This window comes from Haplochromis burtoni, unplaced genomic scaffold, assembly GCF_018398535.1.
Source record: "Haplochromis burtoni strain Fernald_Lab_line unplaced genomic scaffold, NCSU_Asbu1 Contig_212, whole genome shotgun sequence".
In the NCBI taxonomy this organism is placed as follows: domain Eukaryota; kingdom Metazoa; phylum Chordata; class Actinopteri; order Cichliformes; family Cichlidae; genus Haplochromis; species Haplochromis burtoni.
The window spans coordinates 911,413-935,858 of record NW_024582573.1 but is presented as its reverse complement, the minus strand read 5'-3'; the positions used below and the strand labels follow the sequence as shown (position 1 = coordinate 935,858).

General features: G+C 40.5%; 1 protein-coding gene across 8 annotated transcripts in view; it reads left to right on the top strand.

Moving 5' to 3' along the window:
• The window catches only part of LOC102291050 (septin-9), a 71,867-nt gene extending 47,959 nt beyond the window's left edge, over window positions 1–23,908 (top strand). For 6 of the 8 annotated variants that reach the window (XM_005936457.3, XM_005936458.3, XM_005936456.2 and 3 more), the window contains 9 exons: window positions 7,690–7,866; window positions 11,278–11,406; window positions 11,571–11,652; window positions 12,121–12,258; window positions 15,509–15,626; window positions 17,654–17,749; window positions 17,990–18,086; window positions 21,432–21,483; window positions 21,944–23,908. In XM_005936457.3, coding sequence (XP_005936519.1) covers window positions 7,690–7,866; window positions 11,278–11,406; window positions 11,571–11,652; window positions 12,121–12,258; window positions 15,509–15,626; window positions 17,654–17,749; window positions 17,990–18,086; window positions 21,432–21,483; window positions 21,944–22,160 — 1,106 coding nt within the window. In that variant the 3' untranslated portion in view covers window positions 22,161–23,908. Of the gene's footprint in view, window positions 1–5,949; window positions 7,195–7,689; window positions 7,867–11,277; window positions 11,407–11,570; window positions 11,653–12,120; window positions 12,259–15,508; window positions 15,627–17,653; window positions 17,750–17,989; window positions 18,087–21,431; window positions 21,484–21,943 lie in introns of those variants that run through there. The other 2 variants (XM_014338132.2, XM_014338131.2) reach the window with 2 other exon arrangements.
• Window positions 23,909–24,446: the final 538 nt, after the last annotated feature.

Here is a 24,446-nt window from a genome sequence, read left to right as displayed (position 1 = left end):
CAGTTAATTAGAAGAAAGTGTAGGCAAAAGAGCTAAAACAGCTTGTTTCAGTGTGAACTGAGGGGCTGCAAAAAGGCCCAGCAGATAAATAAAGATTATTTTGAAATAAGAATCATGCAAAGCTAGTCTACTAGAATGCAAAGGATAATAGGTCCCTTTTTAATCATTGTGTTCCTGTGGTTTGAACTTACAGATTGGGGGGGATTATGTTTGAGGGATTTCCTCTGTCAGGGATACACATGAGAGCCCAGTGAGCTCCACTACCCTTCCAACTTTGAGCTGTCAGCCTCGCTCTGTCACTGCCTTCTGTAAACATGTCATCATGTTATCTCCATCAAACAGAACACAGGGAAGGCTTAAGCTAGGGGCCTGTGCTGCTAAAGGCGCACATACGCTTGACATACAAGTCAGCTTCACCAGGCAAAACCTGTCATAGGCTTTCATGAGGATTTAAGAAGGACTTGTGGATTGAGCGTTTACAATATGGATAAGATGATACAAACACCACTTGGAAATAGACCTTGACGGAAAAAGGAAATGTGAGCTAGTGCTGTGGAGAAGAATTCGTAGCATTCTCACACGATACGCAGTCGTGTTATTTAGACTAGTCGACTTTATAGCTTTTGTGTGTTTAAACTTCAGACCTGTGTTTGGCGTATGGGATCATTATGACTGGAGTCCTTCACAAGAATTCGTTCATGCTTGTGTGATTTAGGTGATTCAGTCTTATCTCATTTCTTTGAAGACAATGTTGTACGCCCTTGTAGCAGGAGTTGATGCTAATATAGGCATATATTTGAAGTGTAAGTGCAATATTGTATGCTCTTTTTGTTTTGTTTTTTTAATTGCGTTATTTTGTCTGTGTCACAGTTTCTATAGGATACTTTTGTCTGATATTGCAACTATTGGTGAAAATGGTTAAAAAAAAAACAGCAGCTTTGAGTAGCACTGGGTTTTAATGCAATTTTGCCTGAAGATGAAAATCTTTTTAAATTCTTTAACTGATATTTGGCATAGAAACATTCCATTAAATTATTAGAGGATGCTAAATTGTGCGTATATTAACCCCACACTTCTATTACTGTGTACTCTTGTGGCTTCCTTCTTCTCTCTGGTCTATCTATTGAACTCTAGACAGCAGCTGGCATAAAATTTAACGATCTTTTCCTCTCGAGAGCGAGACGCCACCTCTGGAAATGTCATTTCTGGTTTAAGAAGAGAGGAAGGGATGAGGACAGCAACAGAAAAACACAAACACACACACATGGGAAAGGAAAGGATCAGGGGATTTGACTCATGGGAACCATGACTTTTAAAAACATAACAGAGCATTCAGAAAGCAGATGATGTTAAAAAGCTGTGTGAGTGCGACAACAAACCTGATCTTCCTTTTAACCGGGGTTCACCTCCCCTCAGGAGGGACTGGAGAGCTTTTGAACACAGGAAGAAAAAGGAGAATCTCAAACTGTGATGCACATTTACCCTCATTATTAAGATTAATTGAATGAAAGTGGCCTTATCAGTGATTTAAGTATAAGAGCTAATCAAGATTTCCCAGAGAATTTTTCTTTTTCGTCAACAGACATTAAACGCTTCACTTAGAGTAAAGAATCTGACTCTTTAACAAGTAACTTTCAGGGAGGTAATCAAGATCTGAAAATGTAAAGTTCAGTAGATTTTTAAAAACTCAAGTGAGTCCAAGACATAAACCAAGTCTTGTGTTTGTATTTTATTATAACAGAGATGCTGCTTATTAACATTGCTGCATGTAAACAAAAATTCAACCAATGCAATATATGTAGGAATTCTAGCCACGAGTAATTTGCAGACCATGTCCTTGGTTATTTTGGCATTCTGATGAGCCTCAGTGCAACAAAGTTAAATACTCTCTCGCTTCAGAGGATACTAGCAAAAAGTTTTTCATAATTCTGTCTTTCCTTTCTATGAGGCTAGAAACTTTTGTAGCTTTGTAGTTGCATGCACTTTAAACCATTTATCTGATGAACTGTTTGAATCCAGAAAAAAAGAAAGTTATGTCCAGCTGTAAAATCCTCAGATACTGGGTTAAGCAGCATATTGCTTTTGCCGGGGCCCAGGTTTGAGTGCATCTTGACCATTTGCTGCTCTCTCCCCAACCCCCACTCTTTGTTTTCTTTCCTGTCTACTCTACTGTCATCTCAAAAATAAAGGCTAAAAAGCCTCACAGTAAGTCTTTAGGGGGGTGCTGTAAAATCCTCAAAATGCACAAATTTCAAAGTGTCAGTCATCGACCACAGCGTTTAAACAGTTTGGCTCATTTGCGCTAATTACATGCTGAACACGCACTGATTCATTTTACTCATTTCTTCTATCTCTCCTTCACCTCCTGCTTCCTTTTCCCTCTGCAGCATTGTCAGGGTCTTGGCTGTAGTCGAACAATAACAGAGAAAAACTTTCATGTAATTTAAAGCAGGGCTGAAAAGTGGTGATGTGGCGTCCGCGGATCGATGGAAACTGAATTTCTTTGGTTTGAGGAGGCTTTTCGAGAAGACAATAAAGGCTTTGTTTCTTGGGAAGGCATGTTCAAGTTTCACTTGGTGAATATTAAATGTAGAGTTGGATATGATATGCCTGATGGGATTTTAATGAAGGGCTTGGGAGGGAGTGTTGAGTTATGTGTGAATGTGGAATGGGAAGGGGATTCTCTGTTACAGCCAAACAGAGTATTATATCTGACTGAAGAGTAATACTGTGTGTTAGTTTTCCAGGAAGGTTATATTACAATGCAGTGGGTTTGGTGTCCAGGATTGCGCTTTTTGATCTGTCAGCTGTATGCAAGTTTTGAAATCTCAAAGTTGTCTATCTTTCTACTCTTACGATATAAGAATTGCTGCCTGAAAGCCGTTCTGTGTTTTTGTCTACAAAAAACTGCTGGTGTTGAAGATAAACGGCAATCATTTCTGTTCTGTGAGTCGTGGATGTTGAGCTCTCCTCACTTTCACTCCCTCCGCAGTCCTCTGAGGACATTACCTGATGGAGATTAAAATGTCTTTAATCTGCCCCCTGACTGGTACGAAGTCTGAGTAATGCCCATATGGGGCCATGTAAGAATAGGGCAGATAACTTTCCAGTTAATTACCAGTGAGCGAGGGGTTGTCACGCGTCCTTGATAATGCACCTTCACCTAAACCACCCAGCTAAGGCAAACTATCAGCAGCCGTGTGCTACATGTGTCAAAGGGCAACTGCATGAAATTCAACAACTTGGTTCTCCCAGAATAGTTCATATTTTTGTATGAAATAAATTTAAGTCAGAGACGGTTTATTGCAGGCTTTGTGAAAGCTTTTTCATATAGTAGATGCAGATAATTATCTATTTTAAACTGAGATGTTCTGTAGCACTGTCACCTAAATCTAAGAGGTTTTCAGATTTCACTGTCCTGATCGCTACGGGCCTTTATGTACAAAGTTTGCAAGCTGTCTCTGTAATTGCATGGGCTTCCTCCATGTCCTGCACCAGCTCATAGACATGCACGTTAAGTCAGTCATTGACTCTAACTTGGTTGTCGATTTAAGGCAAAAGAAGTCTATAGACCAAAGCACTTTAGGAATGTATGGTTAAATATGACTTGTCGTTTCAGGCTGGAAAAGCACGATCTACATGTCAGTCCATTTCTATTACATTAGGTTTCAAATGGGATCGCTATGGAAAATGATAAGAAATAATGGTTCATTAAACAATAGTCGGTTTATTCAGTGGTACATTTGTATAAGATAAGGCCTAAATATCCTTTGCAGTATCTGCATGTACAAAACTCTGTAAGGCTAAAATATCCCCGATGACGTGTCTAACAACCTCGGGATTACTTTCACAGACTTGACAAGGTTAAATTCAGAGAAATGGAGGATACTGTACAAGTGCTAAGTGATATTTCTTGTGGCAAATTAATTGATCCTCATGAGTACAGTTTGCTGGTGTATGCCTTTAAGCTGTACAAACCGTTTCAGTGCGGATGTAAATGCTGTGGTTTGTCTGCTGTGAGGCCCTCTGTGACAAACAGGAAATCTTTTAGAAAACGTGCACAACTGAAACTCGTTTTAATAGAGCAATTATTTTGTAGCATGCAACTCCTATTAAATAAAGACACATTTTGCCATTAAGACAACATAAAATATGTTTGTGTGGAAAACTGTGTCGACTTCTAAAGAGCAAGAACAAAACAGCAAGATGCCATCTTGAGTACAAATGAACGTCAGCTTCCCATAAAGTGCCCTCATTTGAAAATAACTAACAAGAGATTGGAGTAATCTCTTTGATGGGATCTATCCATTCATGCAGGGAAAAGACTTGAACTCCTCTCCATTCATTAAACAAAGCTCTGAAATCAGTTAATCCCAAAGTGCTGCTTTTTCATATTACGAGGCAAAACATCCTCTGTCTAGTGGTTTTTTTTTTTTCTTCTTTTGTCCTCTTCAAAGTGATCTTAAGACAGAATATTTTTGCAGATTAATAAAGCTGTTTTCATTTGAAGGAAGTTTCAAGGGCGGTAAAATAAATGTAGTGTGCTTTATCGGTATAGGTGCTCGCTGAGGCTCCTTGATGCATCGTTGTAGTCCACTGCACTTTGCCATCAATTGCTTGCATCTCACAGTTTGATATGTTGTTCCATTATGATGACTCTGCTGAGTCTCTCTCATGTAGAAGCAGTCTTTATTCAACGGCTGTGGCAGCCAAATCATGATCTGAGTCACAGCCTTTGTTTCTGTTCATTTATGAATGAGGTTTGGCGATTAATATGTTCTGCCACTAGCAAGCGTTATTGGTGCTTTTCTTGTGGAACTTTACAATATTATAATCAAGATCTGATGAAGAAATGGTTTTAGCAGAATTGGCTCTTATGTACGTGAAGACCACAAATAATTCTTAGTAAAGTAGATGCCCGCTAGTGGTCAGTTAATGTATAGCTCAGCGATTAATTATATTAATCAATTAGCTGTGGGTTAGCTCAGAGATTAAAAATGAAAGTTCTTGGTTCTCCTTGGAAAAGGAGAAGTGACTTTAAAAACAGTTTCAGTATGCTTGACAGCAGAGAGCTTTCAGGCACTTTCCTGGTATTGATACTTGTTCTCCTTTTTCCCTACGTGTATCACACATTTGTCTGTTTTTGCAGGATTTCAGTACCCTGGCTTGTTTGCCCCACCTAGCTGGTGGCTGTCCATTATTAGAAAGCAGACTTATAACGTAGTAGGTGGTCTGGGGCTGGCATGGTCAGGGTGACCAGAAGGCAGTTTGGCAAATGCTCTGGATATCGTCATTAAAGCGATCTTTCATTCTGTCATTCAAGAAGCTACTGTTGCATTCACGTTTGATGTCATTGTGCATAGTTAGCCAAACAACAATTTGTAAACCTGTACAAATATTCTGAAACACAGGCTAAAGAAATACCAATCCAAAAACCTTATTGTATCATGTCCAACAGACAGCAGTTATGTGTTGGGTTTCCTGAGGACCGCTGTGCTGCTCGAAATGATCACACTGTGCAGTATTGCCAGGAGGTTTACATCACAGCATGGGTTAAACTCCTGAATTGTTGTGGTGGATGGATTTTCCCCCCCATAGAATTGAAAAAGAAATAGCATTTTAATTTCAGTTGAGTGATTTCTCAAGAGAAATGCATTGTTTAGTGATCACTTATTGCCTGATGATTGATTTGTTGAATTTTAGCCAAGCCACATGGGTAGTTCGTCCACTAAACATTTGGCCATCAGAGTCTGAAAGTCAGAGGTCTGATGGATACCACAGAGACTGCTGAAGGTGCAATAACCTTACTCGTGGTCCAAAATTGTGGCTCTTTGTCTCGCTCAGAGAAGAAGCGGTCATTGATTTCAGACGTACTCAGTATTATGCAAGTGTGTAGAAAGTTGAAATTATATGTTATGTTAGTAGACATTCAGTTCAGTTCAGGTTTATGTATGTCGCACAAGCTCACACAAGCTTCTCAGGGTGCTTTGTATTATAAATTGAAGACCCCATCTTTGAGACAGAACCAGTGATGGTCAAATGCTCCCCAATGAGCAAGAACTTGGAGACGGTGGGGTGGAAGAACTCAGTTTTAACAGGAAGAAACCTGCAGCAGGCTCAGGAAGGGGCAGCCGTCTGCTACACCGGTCAGTTGGTTGCTAAGTGGAGGAACGTAGAAAAAAAGATGACACAGAGACACCATGAACAGGAAACAACACAAACTATGGGACAATGTAGACAGATGGTAATGACATGCATTAGTGACGCATGAATGCGCGGGGAGTCGACAAAAGTGAGTGGAGAATGGGACGTCCCCCAGCAGCCTGAGCCTATAGCAGCATAACTAAGGTTATGGTGGTTAAGGGCCAACCCTAACTGTAAGGTTTAACCAAAAGGAAAGTTGTCAAGGTAGTCTGATAGCACTGCAGCCATTCCTGTTTGAAAACTCTTATTTAACTTCCTACCTTCTCGTCATGCATGTAGTTTACCTACTTTTTGTGTTATATCTATTAAAATAACTGGGTATCGGTGAACATGTGTGCACTGTTTTTCTAATCTTGGCTAAGGGAAGCATGCATGACTTGTAAAGTAGAAAAGTCTGTGGTTTTCAGGCTTGTGCTGACTAATGGTGTCCACTTGAGAGTGGACACCCACAATCTTGTGAGTCTTTGACTTTCAGCCTCTGTGGGTAAATCTCTGTTTTCTGTGCCTGTAAACAACCAGCATGGTATCAATATAAAAACAAAACGCTCACAAAAAAATGTTTTTGTCTTACCCATACCCAGGAAGAGAGAAACTCTGAGCAGGGAGCAGTATCAGAAAGTTCATTGTCATAACTGCTTCATTTATATTTACAGCGTTAAAAGGCGTGATGCTGCAGAAAGCACTTTATGGACAAGCTGTTGTTTTAGCGTGCCTCATATAAAGATAAATCCAGGATGGCTGTAACAGATTCAGTTTCAGGTACACGTCTGTGGTTTGTAGTGTCTTTGACTGCAGACCTCACGCAGGCATCGCCACACGCTGTCACAGTACAGGAAATGATGTCTCCTCCTACCATAGGAGTGAGTCTTGCTGTTGATGCAAGCACATACTAGTACAGTTGGTAGGGTTGAACTGTTTTTTTTATTTTGCCTGTTGCAGCAGTGCTTTGGCACACAGCCTTCGCCTTCAATTGATCCGCCTTAAAGTGAGGTAAGCTGTGATTTATATTTGGTCGCTTCTTCCACCGAGGTCTGTTTCTTTTGTCTTCCTTATTAGTTTATCTTTACTGCAAAACACAGCTGCATTGTTTGACTGTGGCTCCAACTTCCACATCATTATTTTTTGAAAAAGTCAACAGCTTTTGTGCACTGGGTTGCTAGCGTGAGGTAGTTGCTGGAAAGTTTCTTGTTCTTCTATAATGTCTCATTTACACAGTGACTTGTAAAAGGGGGTTGGTGCTATGAATTTTGAGTCTGGTATCCTGTTTCACACAGGAAGTCAGCCTCTCAGATGAGTATCGTGTATGATTTGCACTCCTAACTTGGTGTTCACTGCAGTTAATAAGGTTTCACTTGAATTTATGTTGCTTGTTCAAATGTACTAAATTTAAACGTTAACTTCATAAACTAATGTGCTCAAACATCAAGCTTTGGGGATAAACACCAACAAAATACACTAATTTGTCCCCCTCTTTGTGTCCCTTAGGGTCAGAGGTCAATCTGAGCCATAGCAACATGTCTGAAGCCACCAAGCCCCAACCTCAAGCTAAGGGGGAGAAGACCCCGATCAGCGACACCAGCTATGTGGGCATCGATGCCATCCTGGAGCAAATGAGGAGGAAGGCCATGAAACAAGGCTTTGAGTTCAATGTCATGGTTGTGGGTGAGTAAGACACACAACATTACCCAGTGAAAACCTGTGCTGTTGACTCCAACCTTGTCCTGTCAAATTAAATGGAGGAGCGGGGGATGCTAAAGATGCTAAATTATGGCATATAAAAAAGATAATTACAGTGAGTAAAGGTGGTCGCTTTCGTACAAATCTGTGGAATGATGTAAAGGCCTAATTCTAAATGTTTTCCTCCCATCTAGTCTGACCTCACACTTTAATGTTTATTATGCCTTCATGTTGGATTTGAATATAACTATGTAACCAGTTTAAACTAGCACAGATGTGTCCAAGAAGGCTTGAAGCTGTAATTGCTCCCAAATGTGGTGTGTTTGCAACAGATATTGTCCCAGTCCTGATTTCAGCAAAGCAAAAAAAGGGGGGGGAATCACATGGGAGTCATTTAAAACTTTTCAGTTTGTGCAGCAACAACTCAAAATGCAGAACAAAGCAACGAAAGAAGAGTTGTGGTTCAAGTAACACATGAGTCAGCATTTAACTGAGACGCAACACACATCAGGAGCACACATATTGCCAGTTAAAAGAGGACATGCTTGGTTTGCTTGCTGTCGATTCAGAAAATCGCTTTTTATATCTATTACGAGGCTGCCGTAAAGAGCAAAGGCAGGACGAACCGTGCGTGTTTGATAGTGTGGTTCTACTTCCCTTGTTTTGGTAACAGTCAGCTAACGTGGCGACTTCCTCAACAAGCTCTCTTTTTGAGTGTCCACAGTTTATCAGACAAACACTCTCACTTGAGAGGATAAACTTAGGCTGTCAGGCTGAGTAATTGCTATAATGATGGCGATTACTCTGACAAGCTGAAGCACACACTCCGTGTGAGACTTCACGTCCTCAGAAAGCAGCTACGCACCTCCAGTTAAGCCTCACCATCAAAGTGTCAGTACATCTATCCAATCCTGCACCTGTGTGCATGCATGCATGCATACAAGAGACACAGACCTATGCTAATGTTGCTTATAAACAAAGGAATGTTATCAAGCTACATAACAATCAGAGATTTTATCTGTTTTGTTTGTTGGTACTGGCCTGTTGGAAGTAACTGTAAAACTCTGATTTGAGGCTCTTCGGGGCTATGTTTAGTACACGCTGTAAGGTGGCATGTCAGTGCAGCTTCATGGAAATGGATCATAGCATGGCAAATGAGGGCTGCTGCATAGTTACTGTTTATTGTATTGAGTGTGAAGTGAAAGTGTCAGATTTATATTGAGAGCATGATGGTGGAACATGACTCACCGAGCGTTTATTTTCTGAGTAAACACAAAAAGCTCCCGAGTGAAACAGCAGCGTGTTTCAATCTCTGTGAGATTTGCATCCCTGCTTACACATTTGTGTTGTTGCAGGAAAACTGCAGATTTCTACCCAACATTGACATGTTTGCTTGCAGTGCCCCAAATGCATCAAGGATAAATGAAAATTAACTGATAAAGTCTATCGCTGTTAAATAACGCTCACTAGGAAGAGAAAAGGCAAGTTTCAACCGGCACGAGGCATCTTGATTGCCAAAGGGAGCTTTAAAGTACATCACTATAGCAACGTGTCAAGTTCCTCGGGCAATGTGTTAGCAAACACCTAGCACATGATTGGCATCTACTTCTTACTTTCCGTTCAGTGCTGGCCTGCCGTTGGGTTCTGACTGTTTTGACAGCAGGGTGTGCATCATTTTGGTGATAATTGTGAGACTGTCTTCAGCTCTTGCTCAAGGCCATGAAACACAGTAGGAATCTGGCTACCGTGTGTAGTCAGATTACTACTGTTTTGTTGTTGTTGTTTTTTTCTGTAGTTAGATTTGTTAGATTTCTTTTAGTTAACGTTAAGAGATAATGTATTCCCATTCTAATAAAGTTCCTGCTGGCTAACAGATTTGCTATTTGAGTGGTTAGTTGAAATGTAAAAGGTTAACTGGTGTTGGTCTTGTCCCTTGTGGTCTTGTGGTATTCAGGGAATGCATTTGACCCTAATTTCTCCCCTCAGCTACCTAGTCCTGGCCAATGTGTCTAAGTGTGTATGTCAGTAGAAGAAGGAAAGAAAATGTGACCATGTGCTTGTGGGTGAATGCATACAGCAGGGCAGACTGCATGTGAAGTGTGTGCTAAAGAGGCAGTGTGTTTATGTAAGGTGAGAGAGAGGCGGTAAAGGCCACCAAGAGGGGTCACAGAGGGCCTGGCAGCTTGGCGACTCTCCATATGCCCTATCAGATACCCACAGAGTCTACATTTAGGACAGGAAATGTTGGACATGGCACACAGAGTGGGTCTGTGTGCAGTGACCCGTTTATCCGGTTACTCCTAATGTTTCAAAATGATGCTAGTATCAAATCAAGATTTTCGCTTCCACCTTGTATTATTTTCGTCCAGTCAAAGGAAACCAACTCGTTGTTGTTTCAGCACAAGCACGCATTTGTTTAGTCGATGTTTCCATTGGCTAAACAAGCAATGAATAGCATCACAGTATTGCTGTAAGTCACCTTTAACTTCATAGACTCGCCATGTTGGCATCCTCTGTCCACAAGTTCGACATATTTACTATTTGACAATCGTGCTTGTCATGGTTTTAAATAATGAGGTCGTCAGGCATACTGCTAATGCTTGAGCCAGTCAGAGTAAAGTTGAGCTACAGGAAAGGGAGCTACAGCAACTGTGAATTATGCAAATCTACCTCAGTCTTTAGAGTAAAAATGTAGAAGTGGAAATGAGCAGATTGACTAAATTTTAAATTCATTTGGAAGTCAAAAAAAGAAACGTAGCCGAACGACTCTGGATACCACACTATGCAGGTGCACATTTTTTGAGGCTATTAGATGTCGGAGTATAACTCTTGCACTGATTAATAAATACTAAATGTAATGTATTGACAAGTATGATAAGTATACACTGTGGAAGGGGAAATTGCATTTTTATTCATGGTATCAACAGCAGTGGACCTTTTTTAATTAAGTAAGAGAAATGACACTATAATATTGTATAATAAGTATATATGCACTTTCTACTTAGTTTCCACCCATCCTATCTCACTAAGACCATATTCAGTAGAATTATATAATACTGGAGACACAACGTAAGAGGATTCAGCCCCTAGTGGGTGATGTATCTTGTGTATGTCTGCATCTCTGTGTGTGGTCTGTACAATACTGTGGCGTCCAAAGGTGGCTCTTCTGGGGGCTATAACGAGGCTCCCAATGCAACTACACACCCACCACACAACCCATGCAGAAGAGCGTAAGGTCCTGTTGTAAGATGTAGTTTTCCCCACTCTGAGGTTTTAAAAAAGAGAAGCTGAATTGTGCTTTTGTCTTCAGAGGGATTTCCCTTGTGACTGCCTAAGATGGTTGTTTTCCTACTTTTACTAAATGTTGCATGTTCGTCTGTTCGTTTTTCGGATCAGGGCAAAGCGGCCTGGGAAAGTCCACTCTGATGAACACGCTGTTCAAATCCAAGGTGAGCCGTAAGTCTGTGCAGCCCAACGTGGAGGAGAGGATCCCCAAGACAGTCGAGATCAAGTCCGTCAGTCACGGTATGCCGTGTTTTGTAGCCTACCACCTGATGCAGCACATATTGCATTAATAATATGAAATATGGGCTTTCTGTCTAATCTGTCATTATAAATATATAAACGGTGCATCGTTCTGGCAAAAGTGAAGTGTCCTAAATTACACGAATCACTTTTTCTTTCTGTAGATGTTGAAGAGAAAGGCGTTCGGATGAAGCTAACAGTTATTGACACTCCTGGCTTTGGGGATCAAATCAACAATGAAAACTGGTGAGCCCAGACTTGATCTACCTGCCTACAATCACTTCCTGTACTTATTCAATTTGTCTCAAAGCTGAAACTCAATTTCTTTCTGTTTTTTTTTTTTAAAACACTTTTTCCATTTTATTTTGTTTAATCAAGACGGTGGATTTCATGTTATTATTTTATAATTTAAGTGTTGAGGAAATGTGATTCAGTTTTTGTGTAAGTAAAATATGCATGATTTAATTAGAAGTTATAATGTCTTAAAAGTGTCTTTAGCATTACAGGAACATTTGCCTCCCTGGAGGCAATGCTGCATGTTATAATATCGCTATATCACTGAAAAGGAAAAAAAAAATCCGTAGTTTTGTCTTTACAAATTTCTTTGGAGCTTATAAGTTAATGTTGCAGAACAAAAGGAGTCACTGTAGCAGAGTAACTGTTTACAAGAGGTTTTGAGGTGATAGTTTCTTTCCTTAATTTTCTTTGTTACAGCTGGCAACCCATCATGAAGTTCATCAATGACCAGTATGAATCCTACCTGCAAGAGGAAATCAACATTAACAGGAAGAAAAGGATCCCAGACTCCAGGGTGCACTGCTGCATATACTTCATACCTCCCACTGGCCACTGGTAAGAGCCTGTATTAAAATGATACAAGCTCCTACTCCTTTTTTCTCACCACAACTACAGAGGGTCTTCAGGGGACCTCCCCCGACCTATTGTCTCTTTCTAGCTCTTTAACCACATCGCTTTCCTGGTCTTTTTCATCTCACTCTCTAATGACCACATGTGGAACTCGTTCTCTCCTCAAAGACACGTAAGAGTCACTCGAAGGGTCACATTTCACAAAGAAACTGAACTCTGCAGCTTCCGCTGTATTCCTTTCATTCTGAGCCGTCTCTCTCTTAAATATCTCTCGGCTTTATCGTCTGTGACTGAATAGAGAGATGTGATATCGAGCAGTTGACGGAAACTTGATGATGAAATCCAGTGCGACAGTGGTCGGAGACGAGCGTGTTTCACTGAGCCGCCAAATGTGCAAAAGACGTGGTTGGAGGCTAAAGCAGAAACAAAATGGTGTGAATGATTCTAACATACCAAAGTGTGGACCAAAAGAGTGCAGGTGTCTCATTTAGCAACTAATGCTAGTGTCCTTGTGTTACCTCAGGAGCAAGAAAGATACTGTCTCTTGAGTGTGTGTGATTGATAAAGCCACCTTGGCTTTAAAATATTGTACATATGTGAATTAAAACACTCAAAGCTTTAATGCGCACCAACTGTAAACACCCATTAACTGGCTTTCTTACCGCAGATCCAACCCAGTCGCATATTTCTGTGCACCAATAACTCAACAGTTGTCCACTTAAATGTTTTTCAAGGATCGAGGGATGACATGTGCGAGCCCCACAGTTTGACAGACCCCCTCATCATCTGCTCATGTCACCACAGCTGTTGCTTCAGCGAGTGTGTGTTCGTGTGTACCCTTGTTCATGTAAAGCGGGGCGCAGGGAGTGGACTCAAGTGGGCAGTGGGCATGCTGAAACTTGCACGGGTGCGCATATGTGGATACCCTGAATGTGTTTGTGGATAATTGTGCTTACAGCTGCAGAGTTCAGTCCACCCTCTTCTATTGTGACTGTGCATTGCTTCTCTTAGTGCCTAAATCCTCCAGCGTCATCTTTGTAATCATAGTATTGCTGCAGGTCAGATACTGCTCATAAGCAGAGGTGCCCGCTTTGCAAAAAATTCACACCTTTTTTCTTAATCAAAAGTTATAAACATCTGTCAGGAAGTGATCTTCCTTACAGCTATCCAGAGAGTTGTATGCAAGAATAAAGGAGACATCTGCTGGGGCTACCGTTGGGGTATGGCACGTGGTAGAGAGTTCCTGTTTGGTAGTTTCATACGTACATATAAGGATACTTGCAAACCTACGGCAGATCTTTGCAGTTGTTGTTTTTTTTTTTAACTTAGTAGAAGTGATTCACAAATAAAATAAGAACATAAGTCCCTGAAAGAATCACAAAACGCTTACCCTATTATGCTCTGCTTGCTTATTTTCTCATTTTAAATTCTCACAGTAATGTTAGCTGAAGGTTTTTTAGATGAGGCCTGTTACCAATTACCCAGACACAATGCCAAAGGCTTCTGGATGCCTGCGCCATGTGACCAAGAATGACAGGAAGCAAAATGACGACAGATTGAGCTTTCATAAGCCTCTATCGTTGGAGATGTGCATTTCGGTTGCTACTGTGGTTTCGGATCGAAGAGCACCGCTCAGTGAAGCAAGACATAGCCTTGGCATTAAAGAAGCCATTTCCGATAATGGCAGCATCAGGCACATTATTTTCATGTTGACACAAGAAAACAAAGACTCCACTTTGGCTCTCGTCAACTCAGAGCTGGTTTTCTGACCCGTTGCTGAAATGGTGGGAGGGGAGTGCTGCTCGCAGTGTGGTTGGTTGTTTTCTCCTCATTTCATTTGACCACCGAGCTAACCATTCTCAGTTCATTTAAACGTCACTGCTATGTTCTTCGACCAGCTAGACAGAAGGATTTATTCATGCATGCACAGACATACAGTTGTACATCTGTGCATGCATCCATGTTTAATTTATAAAGACTGTCCATGCTGCATATGTTGCGGTAAGAGTGCATGTGTACATCTGAAAGTGTGCATGTATGCTCTGTCATGCATGTGATGCTGCACACATGTACATATAGCCCCAGTTTATTTATGCACTGACACACATGGATCGTGAGCCACAGTTTTTCTTTTTTTGGAGGGGGGGATATCCTTCCTGTCTGCGTATTTATTTCACGTGACATTTTGCCCCCTGAGCATTTGATGCCTCGCTTATTCTGCATCGCTCCTCTCTCTTTACCTCTGCTGCTCTGTTTCTCTTGTCCTGTCTCTGTGTAGCACAAGCTCATCCCATTTTGATGGTGACATGTCTGTCAGTTGCTCTGGAGAACTTGCCTGGCATCCTTCCTCCCTCCAGCTGCCTCTGGGTCTTTGAACCAGGCTGGCTGAGGTTAATTGGAGGGCAGAGCAGACAGCATGAAAGGAAACTGTGTGCAGGAGCAACTGGAGGCAACATGGAACAACAGTGTGCACACTGACGGTCCTAATCATTGCTACGCTAGGCACGATTACAGGCTGCTAAAGGAGAAACGTAAACAACTTTAATCAAACACACTGTTAAGATGTGAAAGATTCACAAAGCCAGTGAGGAGGAATGCTTTTATCTAAACTGGCTTTGAGTTAGGCGAAAGCAGAATATTAAGGACAAATGGGGAAAATGGTGAACCTGTCAAAATGAGAAAGCCCCTCTGTGTGTTACAGTGACATGGTTTCAGGGAGAACAGAAAGACTGCAGTGGACCATGACTGCTCTCTAGTGGTTGTTCTCTTTCCTTACAGTCATGTCAGTTCTTAAATAGAACTTCCAGTTGCCTGTTTGGAGCAGTGAAGTACATGTAATTAACCACGTTTGCTATTTTTGGTGCAGTCAACTACTGAAAAGAAACAGTTTGAGTCCCCCCCTGGAATTATTGATTATTTCATATTATTAACAAACATTTGGAATATTTTATTTAGGTACCTGCCTAACTGATTAATCCTGTATGTGGCGATTCCTGTATACAATATCTAAAACCTAAACTGACGTTCCTGCACTTTTAATTAAATTATTATTACTATTCACTCAAAAATGAAACAAGGTTTACATCTTGGTGTCTTTTTATCTGTAGTATAAATTGCTTTGTCCTTCCATAGTGTAAGACCTCTTAATTTAGTACCTCCTTGCGCATTTATGTGTAAAATATGAATTATTTTACTTAAAGTAAAGTTGAATTTTGTTGTCTTTTTCATCTTCCAGTCTTAGGCCTCTGGATGTGGAGTTTATGAGGCATCTCAGTAAGGTGGTCAACATCGTTCCTGTCATTGCCAAGGCCGACACGCTCACCCTGGAGGAGAGGGACTCCTTTAAAAAGACGGTGAGAGAAGTGTGTTTGCATGCATTGCTGGGTCTTGGTAACTGCATCGTGTTAGCTGTGTGCGAGACCTGGCCTGGAGGAGCGCTTCAGAGTGTGCTTAAGATAAATAAATGCACTGCGTTGGTAGATCGGACGACAGAGTGTGTTCATGAACACAGGTGTGTTCAGTAACCAGTAATAATCATTAATCACTGGTGTATAGAAGCTGCCAGGCTTAACCACAAACTGAAGCCATCTGTGCAAACTCACACTCCATCCATCCTGGGAAATACTCTATTATCTCTGTGAACTGTGAACATTTTAAGCTCTTATTAATTACAGATATTTAAGAACTGTTTATCTAAGCAACAATCCAAGAGATTTAAGCCCACTTTCCAGCTAAGCAGACAGGCTCTTCGTTTGGCTACCACTGAATTATGGGGTGAGCATACAATACAGCCAAGCTCAAAGAGGTCTCCACTGTGCAATAAAACATGACTAGAATTAAATGAATTCAAAATTAGCATTTTAGTAAACCCTGAATATTCATCAGTTTCTCTAAATAATCTGAGATAATTTGCCCGTTTTTGATACTTGAGTTTATTTTTTCATTGTTAAGTCCCATACTGTTTTTTTTTTAATGCCACAGAGCTTTTATACATGTAGTTACGGTTCCCAAACTAAACAACATAATGAATTTTATGATCTCCTGGCTTTTCCTCTATTTCAGCAACGTGATGGGCATTTTTTATTTTTGGCAAATGGCAAGAAATCTTTATTGTCACTGAAGTTTTTTAAGCACGTTTTAGCAAATGCATCCAGGCTAACCACTGTAAATCTGTGCAGGCTTTCATCCACAGAGTTTAATTTGGGGGTATATTTGGCTTTACAGTCAACACTTTGACTTGTAAACCTGACAATCTGTAGCCTCACACCGCTCACCTTCTTATCATGGCTTTCCCTGCTAAACAGATTCCTGCTTCACCTGGATTGAGTCCCTACGTGATGCTGAATCTCTTCCTCGCTGCGTTTCTCTGCTGGATTATTTTCACTCCACAGGACGCAGACGGCCACCTGCCTTCCTCCATCTTTTTCTCTGTGTCACATCCCTTGTTTTAAGAATGCAGACTTCCCAAAAGCTTTATTCATTTTAGAGAGGTGGAAGCACAATGGGTGTCTTGGCTACCAGTCTCCCCTCTATCCCAGTAACACAGTCCAATAAGTACAAAGCAGAGTCTGCTTTCTGGTTTCTGTGCCAGGCCCTGGCAGAGAGTCGAAGCCTCGGGGCTTGTAGCTGGATTGTTTTGGTTGGCTGCACATGCTCTGTTTGACCCTGAAGATTATTGACTAAAAGCTTCTCGTGCCAGTTTTTTTTCCCCTCCCATTATCCCCGCAGCAACTTAACATGCAACCAGAACAAGCTGAATTTTTTTTGTTTTGTTTTTTATTAAATGATGGGTCTCAGTGTGTTCAACTATGAATGTGTGTTCACATAACCACCGCTGATGTGGCTTTTTTGTAGGATTTCACTTGGTTCGCATCCTTTAATGTAACCCTGAGAAAGCTTCTAAGGATGCACAATAAAAATGTTTGATCAAGGACCAAGTGGAAATTGTCAGAGTAGTAATTGTGGGAGTGAACAGTCATTCATTAAAAGGACATTTCTCTCAGAAACTTTCCTGCGCCCGTGCCCGAGTTTTAGTCGTTTTAAAAGCATGCTGAAAGTGAGGGGTGGAGATTTTATGAGCTGTACCTCTGTCTGGATGTCAGACTTCTCAAGAGTTGTTAACCAGCGTGTCCCCGCCCCTTTCTGTCACGGGTATCAACAGCTAGCTTATATTCTGTTATACTGGTTTGACAAAATGCTCCAGGACACAGTCAAGTGAGTTTGTGCACAACTGCTACAGTCTCACTCTCCGTTTGTACATTTTTATATCTGCGTAGACTGAAGCATCTTCATTTATATATTATGTGCCGGTGTGACTTTTTTGCATTTTTTGTCATCTTAACTTTATTGTTTTTGTGTGTCATTCTTTACTTGTGTATAGATTAGGGAAGAGCTGCGAGCCAATGGGATCGATGTTTATCCTCAGAAAGAGTTTGATGAGGATGCAGAGGACAGGATGATCAATGACAAAATCAGGGTAAGTTGATACTGCTGTGTTCATTCACTTCGAATTTTAACAGCAAACCTAAAGAATAGCATCCTGTGGCTACAGCATGGATGTAATGTAAGCCTTTGTTAGATGCAACTTTTTTGATCTCCGGTATGTGTTTCTTTGGAAAATCCATGATAACTGGGGAAATTGCAACAAGTCAAAAACATGAATCGGTGCAAACACTTCAGCGTTTTCTCTTCATGTTTGCATGTGTGCACTCAACAGGAGATGACCCCTTTTGCTGTGGTGGGCAGCGACCAGGAGTACCAGGTGAACGGAAAGAGGATTCTGGGAAGGAAAACAAAGTGGGGCACCATAGAGGGTAATACACACTTGCAAATAAAACACCACAGCTGGTTAGTTTCCCTGCCAGATAATAGAAAATGAATAACAAGGTAGAACAATGTGATCATTTATTTACTGTCTCGATGTAGATCGGCCATGTCGACATGTAGCTGTCACTGCCAGTGCCACTAATTGCTCCAGCAAAGCAGTTAAAAAAATACTTGGCTTGGCCTAATAATGTTATAATGTCCATCTGGTCAAACGTTAAAACGGCCCATTTCCTGTACTCATGACTGGGTCGCACCTGTCCAGACGACAGTGCCAAAGCCATCTGACTTGACCCAATAAATAATACAGCAGCATGCATGCTACAGTTACTAACTACAGTTGAGTTGTCTCACCTTGCTCATGCTGGTATTTGTGGTGGCAAAATGACCAGCAAAACCAGCAGACTGATTTTGGTGAACTCTCAGCATGTGGAAAGTTAGAGACTGCTGCTTGAAAACGTGGCCAGCTAGTTTAACCATCTGCTGTTTGAATACTTGTTTATATAAGTTTCTCTGAGTCTGTAACTTGGGAGACGTAGGAGACAGGAGGAAAAGATTTGCAGACACTTTCTATGTCCTCTGAGATTACAGGAAGAAACATAAAACACACGCACACTGTCTCACAGACACACTTGCATGCAATAACTTCTGTGATGTGGTTTACATTTGTTGGCCTGTGCTGCACGCTCACAGTGCCAAAGAGGTTCTTAGCAAGTAACTGTACTTGCATTACTCACAATTGTGCAAGTGTGTGTGTAGAGATGGAGAAAGAGCGAGGACATCTCTCTGGACACGTAGCAAAAAGACAAAAAGCCAACTGAAGGATAGCTCAGCAGGGACCTATCACTGTTTAATAGTGTCTCCTGCTAAGGACACCCTTCAGCACAGTCCTTGCAGAGCATCTAGTTCATTTGCTGTCCTATAAATGCATTGTAATGTATAAATCATTCACCAAAAAACCCCTCAAGCTATTTAATATCATGTAAATGATAAATGTAAATGACTCAGACTATGTTTGTTTTGTGATTCAGTGTAGCTGGGGAAACGCCCAGTGTTCACTATGAAATATGACCTTGAAATACTGTCTGAAACACGACAAATGTTCAGATAAACAAGAGCATTTCAATCACACAAGTATCTAAACAGTATGGTAGCATGCAAGACTTGGCGTGACGCTTCGAGCAGAAAACACTGGGATAAAAATAAAAAATGATTTCAAAGATAAGGATTCAAATGCAAATAAACAAAATGCAGTGATTTGTAAACCTGTATTTTATTCAATAGCATATAGAAAACATATCAAATGTTTAAACTGAGAGACTCATGCTCATTTTGAATGTGATGGTAGCAACTGAAGAAAAAAGTATGGACGGAGCAACAAAAGGCTGGAAAAGTAAGTTGTACTAAGAGGAAACAGCTGGAGGAACATTTTAGATTAACTGAGATCAACTGGCATCGGGTCAGTAACATGACTGGGTATAAAAAAATGGATGGATGGGTTCAACCTGCAAAAAGCTGTCTATACATTGTAGAATCATTTCAGAACGGTGGATATAAATTATTAATGAATAATAATTGCAATGACTTTGAATATTTAAATCACTTAAAATGGAGTGAGGCAAAGTGAGGCAAAGTGGGAAACCGTTCGGTGGTCAGACGGATCAAAAGTTGAAATTATTTTTTGAAAACACCATGTGCTCCAGACGAAAACAGAGGGCCCATCTGGCTTGTTCATCAGCTCTCAGTTCAAAAGCCTGCATCTCTGATGGTGTCGGGGTGCATTAGTGGCTGTGGAATTGGCAGCTTGCACATCATGAATGGCATCATCAGTGCTGCAAAGTAAATACAGGGTCTAGAGCAACATACGCTTCACTGAGATGACCTCTTTTTCAGGGAAGACCTCGGATATTTCAGCAAGACGATGCTAAATCACATACTGGATCTATTGTAAGCACTGGTTCTGTAGTAGAAGAGTCTGGGTGCTGAACTAGCCTGCCTGCAATCCAGACCTTTCACCAAAACATCATAAAGCAAAAATATGACAAAGACAACCCAAGACTGTTGAGCAGCTATAATCATTTATCAGACTAAAATGGGACAACATTCCTCCCCCAAAAGTCCAGCAGCTGCTCTTCTCAGCTCCCAGATGTTTACAGCTGTAAACACAGCACTTCCTCATCTTTTATGAAACATGTTGCCATCAAATTCAAACTGACCTGAGTTTGGACCTTAGTGGTACATTTTCTTAGTTTAAACATTAAATGTTTTATGATAAATACAATATAGGTTTATGAAATTGCAATCATTGCATTCTGTTTTTAATGTACATGTCGCACGGTATCCCAATACTTTCAGGTTTGAGTTTGTACTTCTAGTGTATAAACCTGCTTTATATTCAGAGGTGCATGCAGACTTTTCTTCCTCCTCAAAACATGGTACTTTGGACTTTTAACCTTTCAATTTTACATTCTGAAGATGTCCAGTCTACTCATACGAAAGCTTACAAATGAGTTCTGTAGAACCGCAAGGTGAGGGAGATAGAGTACAAGAATTTCAGGACAAATGCAGTCTTGTCTGGCTAAGAGAACAGTGGCTCAGTTCTGGTTAAGCCAAGTAGTAAGAGAGCGGGAACAGGGAAAAGAAAGGGAGAGAAAGCTCCCGGACATGCCGGCACCATCATCATAAATTAGGCCTCAGAGGAGGACTAAGTCTCTATACTATCACAAGCACCGAAAATACTGTTTATTTTCAGGAGCTGTGTTGGTAACGGGTATATTAGACATACATATCGATTGATATAACAGCTCCTCACTGCTAGTTGAGGAGTAGAGCGTCTAGACACCAGCAGTTCAGCTCGTTACAAGTTGGTATCTTGTTCCCTTGATGCCGTTAATCAGCGCTCACAGGCCCAGCAGTTATTCCACTCTCCCACTTTCAAAGAGAATTAAATTTCCTGCCCTGGATTTCAAAGCTTTACTTAAGTAGTAGCCTCCTTTACTTCATTTTCACTAGACATAATCTATAATTCAAACATGTTAGGCCTACTAAAGGCACCACAAGCTTGTCATAGGGAATTTGTTAAAACGTCTTACTTAAAGTTCTCCAATACAGTGAAGAGCTCTGATGTGTTAAATTGCTGGAAAGTGGAGGAGGGAGTTATCATGGCTTAAGAAAATTGCTGTAGATGTCATGTTAGAGGACGCCCTTCAACTGGATTGTGAACAGCACTGCCATCTTGTGACCTTTTTAAGGAATTGCAAGAAAGCAGGATTGGAAAGGATTTGGGATTTTTTTGTGAATTTAGTCTCAGCGATTTGCTCTTTCTCTCTTTGCAGTTGAGAACATTGCACACTGTGAGTTTGCTTATCTCCGAGATCTCCTAATCAGGTGAGCATCCATCACACTTCTACATTTATTTTAATGTTTTTGTTTTTTAGGGGTATAGTGTGATTTGAATAAAAACCCAGCTACAGGTTCACCATTTTGCTAAATCAGAGCTCACTCTGTCTTTTAGATGTGCTGAAATGAATTGGAGACAGGAGTGATTCTATAAAGCTTCAATTTCCGACTGAAATCAATACCAATGAAATTCCTTTTGATGTTTTGAGTGCTTCCCTAGACAGTGGTAGAGCAGGCATTTCTACTCAGGTTCTTCCAATGAATCTGTGCATTTAAGCTTGTTAGTGTAGGACTGACTCCTCGCACACAGTATGCAAATACATGCGATTGTTTCCACAACACATGACCATAAATATAGAGTGATACCTGTTGTAGGCATTTCCTGTTAAGCTTGCTTTGCGGTATTTTCTCATTAGATGTAATACTCTCTTCTTCGTCTTGTTTTCAGGACACACATGCAGAACATCAAAGACATCACATGCAGCATCCACTATGAGACGTATCGTGTTCGCCGGTTAAATGAATCCAACATCCTTTTCACCTCTAACCCGCCTGACCATCCTGCTGTTCAGCCAAAGGCCAATGGCCAGCCCGAGGAGCAGCCCGCCACCCCGCAGCCAAACGGAGTCGCTGCTCAGCACGAAGCCTTGTCCCACGAGATGTAGAGGGTCTAATGTGGAGCCAAATTGCCAATTTATGATATCAGGACACAGCTTGGCACAAAGCGTACACTCTCTTGCATATATTCTGTTTACAAAAACAAGCCCAGATGTACACAAACACACACACACGCATTCATGCTGTGAAGATCATTTTTATTACCAAGAAGGACTACCTAACTTCATCTTTTAATTTATCAGGAAGTTACAAGAAACAGAGCGGAGAGTAAATTCCGACATTTTTCCATCCATGGAGCTGTTTTCTCATCTTTTTACATCATTACAGTTGAAAGCAAAATCACATCCTCGCTGTGGGCCACAATATCATACAGTGATCTCTTTCTTTCTTACTTTCTTTTAGTTCGTTTTCCCGTCATGATAACTGTCAAGTCCAATCTACATTCAGGATTGTTTACAGAAATCCACAGAAGTCATCCACACACACAGATAATCGAAATTATGGGTCGACAGAAGTGTTGGCGAGCCAAGGCTGCAGGAGAAATGTCATGTTGCAGAGTACAGTAGAGCTTTTGAGATGCCAGTAGATTAGCTCTAAACTACACCTAACTTAGTGCCACTGACCCAGTAAGACTTGTGTTGTGGTGTATAGTATTGTATAGTCGCTAGGGTTAAGTAGGGATATGTAGATTAGGCTTATAGTGTTACAGAGAAAGTAAAGATATTGTTGACACCGCATTGTAGAATTAAACAGACAAGCGGTAGCAGTGTGGAGTAGCTTTTGGAAACAACGAGTCTTGTAATTTTCCAGTGTTTTTAGGATGTTTTTTAAAACCCTCCCCCCTTTTTTTTGCCAAACAATATTGTCTCTTTCCATATAATGCCAATGTTGTGTAATACAGTCATTTTGCATTGCTCTTGTACTGTTGTATTTTAATTGCTAATGTTCTAATTTTATTGTGTAAGATGGGGGTGCAACTGTTATCCCATGCAGCCGTTTTGTCCTTTTTTTTTTCTGACCAAATAAAAGTCCATTTTCTTTTCTAAAGAGAAGCACATACAGTATACAGTATAGATCTGATTTTATCAATAGGTATTTATGTGTGCGTTTAATGTAATCACTTTAATTCATCGTTGATTCCAGCTGTTGGCTTCCGGTTTGTTGCAGGTCTTAACCAGTGATGATAATTTAGATTTAGAATATGTTTGGGTTTTTTGTATCATGCAGTATTTTGTACGCTGTTTGTGAGACTTTACCGTACCTGGCAACCAGTAACTTTCCAAGAATTGATCATTTTGTACATTGAATTTTATTATTTACAATCAGTCATGCCAACAAATAATGGGAAGACGGTGACTTTTACATTGCAAGCTTACATCATTTCATCAGCGGCAGATGTTCTGCCACAACTGCGAGGGACAATTTGTACCTAAAAGCCTGAAATGATACCTCTAAATGTTGCCTGTCATATCATATGATATACATCACGTGATTATATTCTTTGGGGGGGAAAAAAGTATTTTTAAAAGCTCATGGGATATTTTATAGAGACTACATCTAAATATACCATTCTAATTTCCAAAAGAGAGTCAACAGTATAATTGAAGTCAAAGATATTTTCATTACTTAAGAGTAAAGAGAAGAAAAACAAAACTATTGTTTATCAAGAGAAAGTTATTGGGTTACACTGTTTACCGTTGTATAGTTCTTGTGTAATTTGTCATGGTATTATAGATCAAGGTTTATCTTTGATATGCTATCTCAAAGAATAAAGATTGATATTTTTATTGTTTAATAGTTGTTTATTTTTTTTCTCCAAAATGTACAAATGAAGAAGGGTAGAGGTTATTTTTTACTTTGCTTTTCAAAAATGAAATGAATGGCCCAGTCCTCACAGTGTTTACACTCCTCACAGCATGCTAGTATCTCATTACTTACCGCCTACGGTTAAAAGGATAATCATTTCAAAAATTCTAATTTCAGTTTACTCCTTTTTTCATATTTAAGACTACACCTCATATACCTGGTTTTTGAAGGCAGATCTTTTTTCCCCCAATCAGTTAAATGAAAGTCAAACGTTAATCGAGCAAAACTTATTTTGGGTACAGCCGTTTAATTCAGTTCAGTTTTATTTATTTATATGGTGCATAATCCCCATTCATAATTATAGAAAGAAATCCCAACAATCAGGTGATCCCGTAAGAGCAAGAACTTGGCGACAGTGGGAAGGAAAAACTCCCATTTAGGAAGGCAGGAACCGACCTCCAGAGTCAGGGTGGGACAGCAATCTGAAGCGATCGTTGAGTGAAGATGAAACACTCAGGGCATCATGA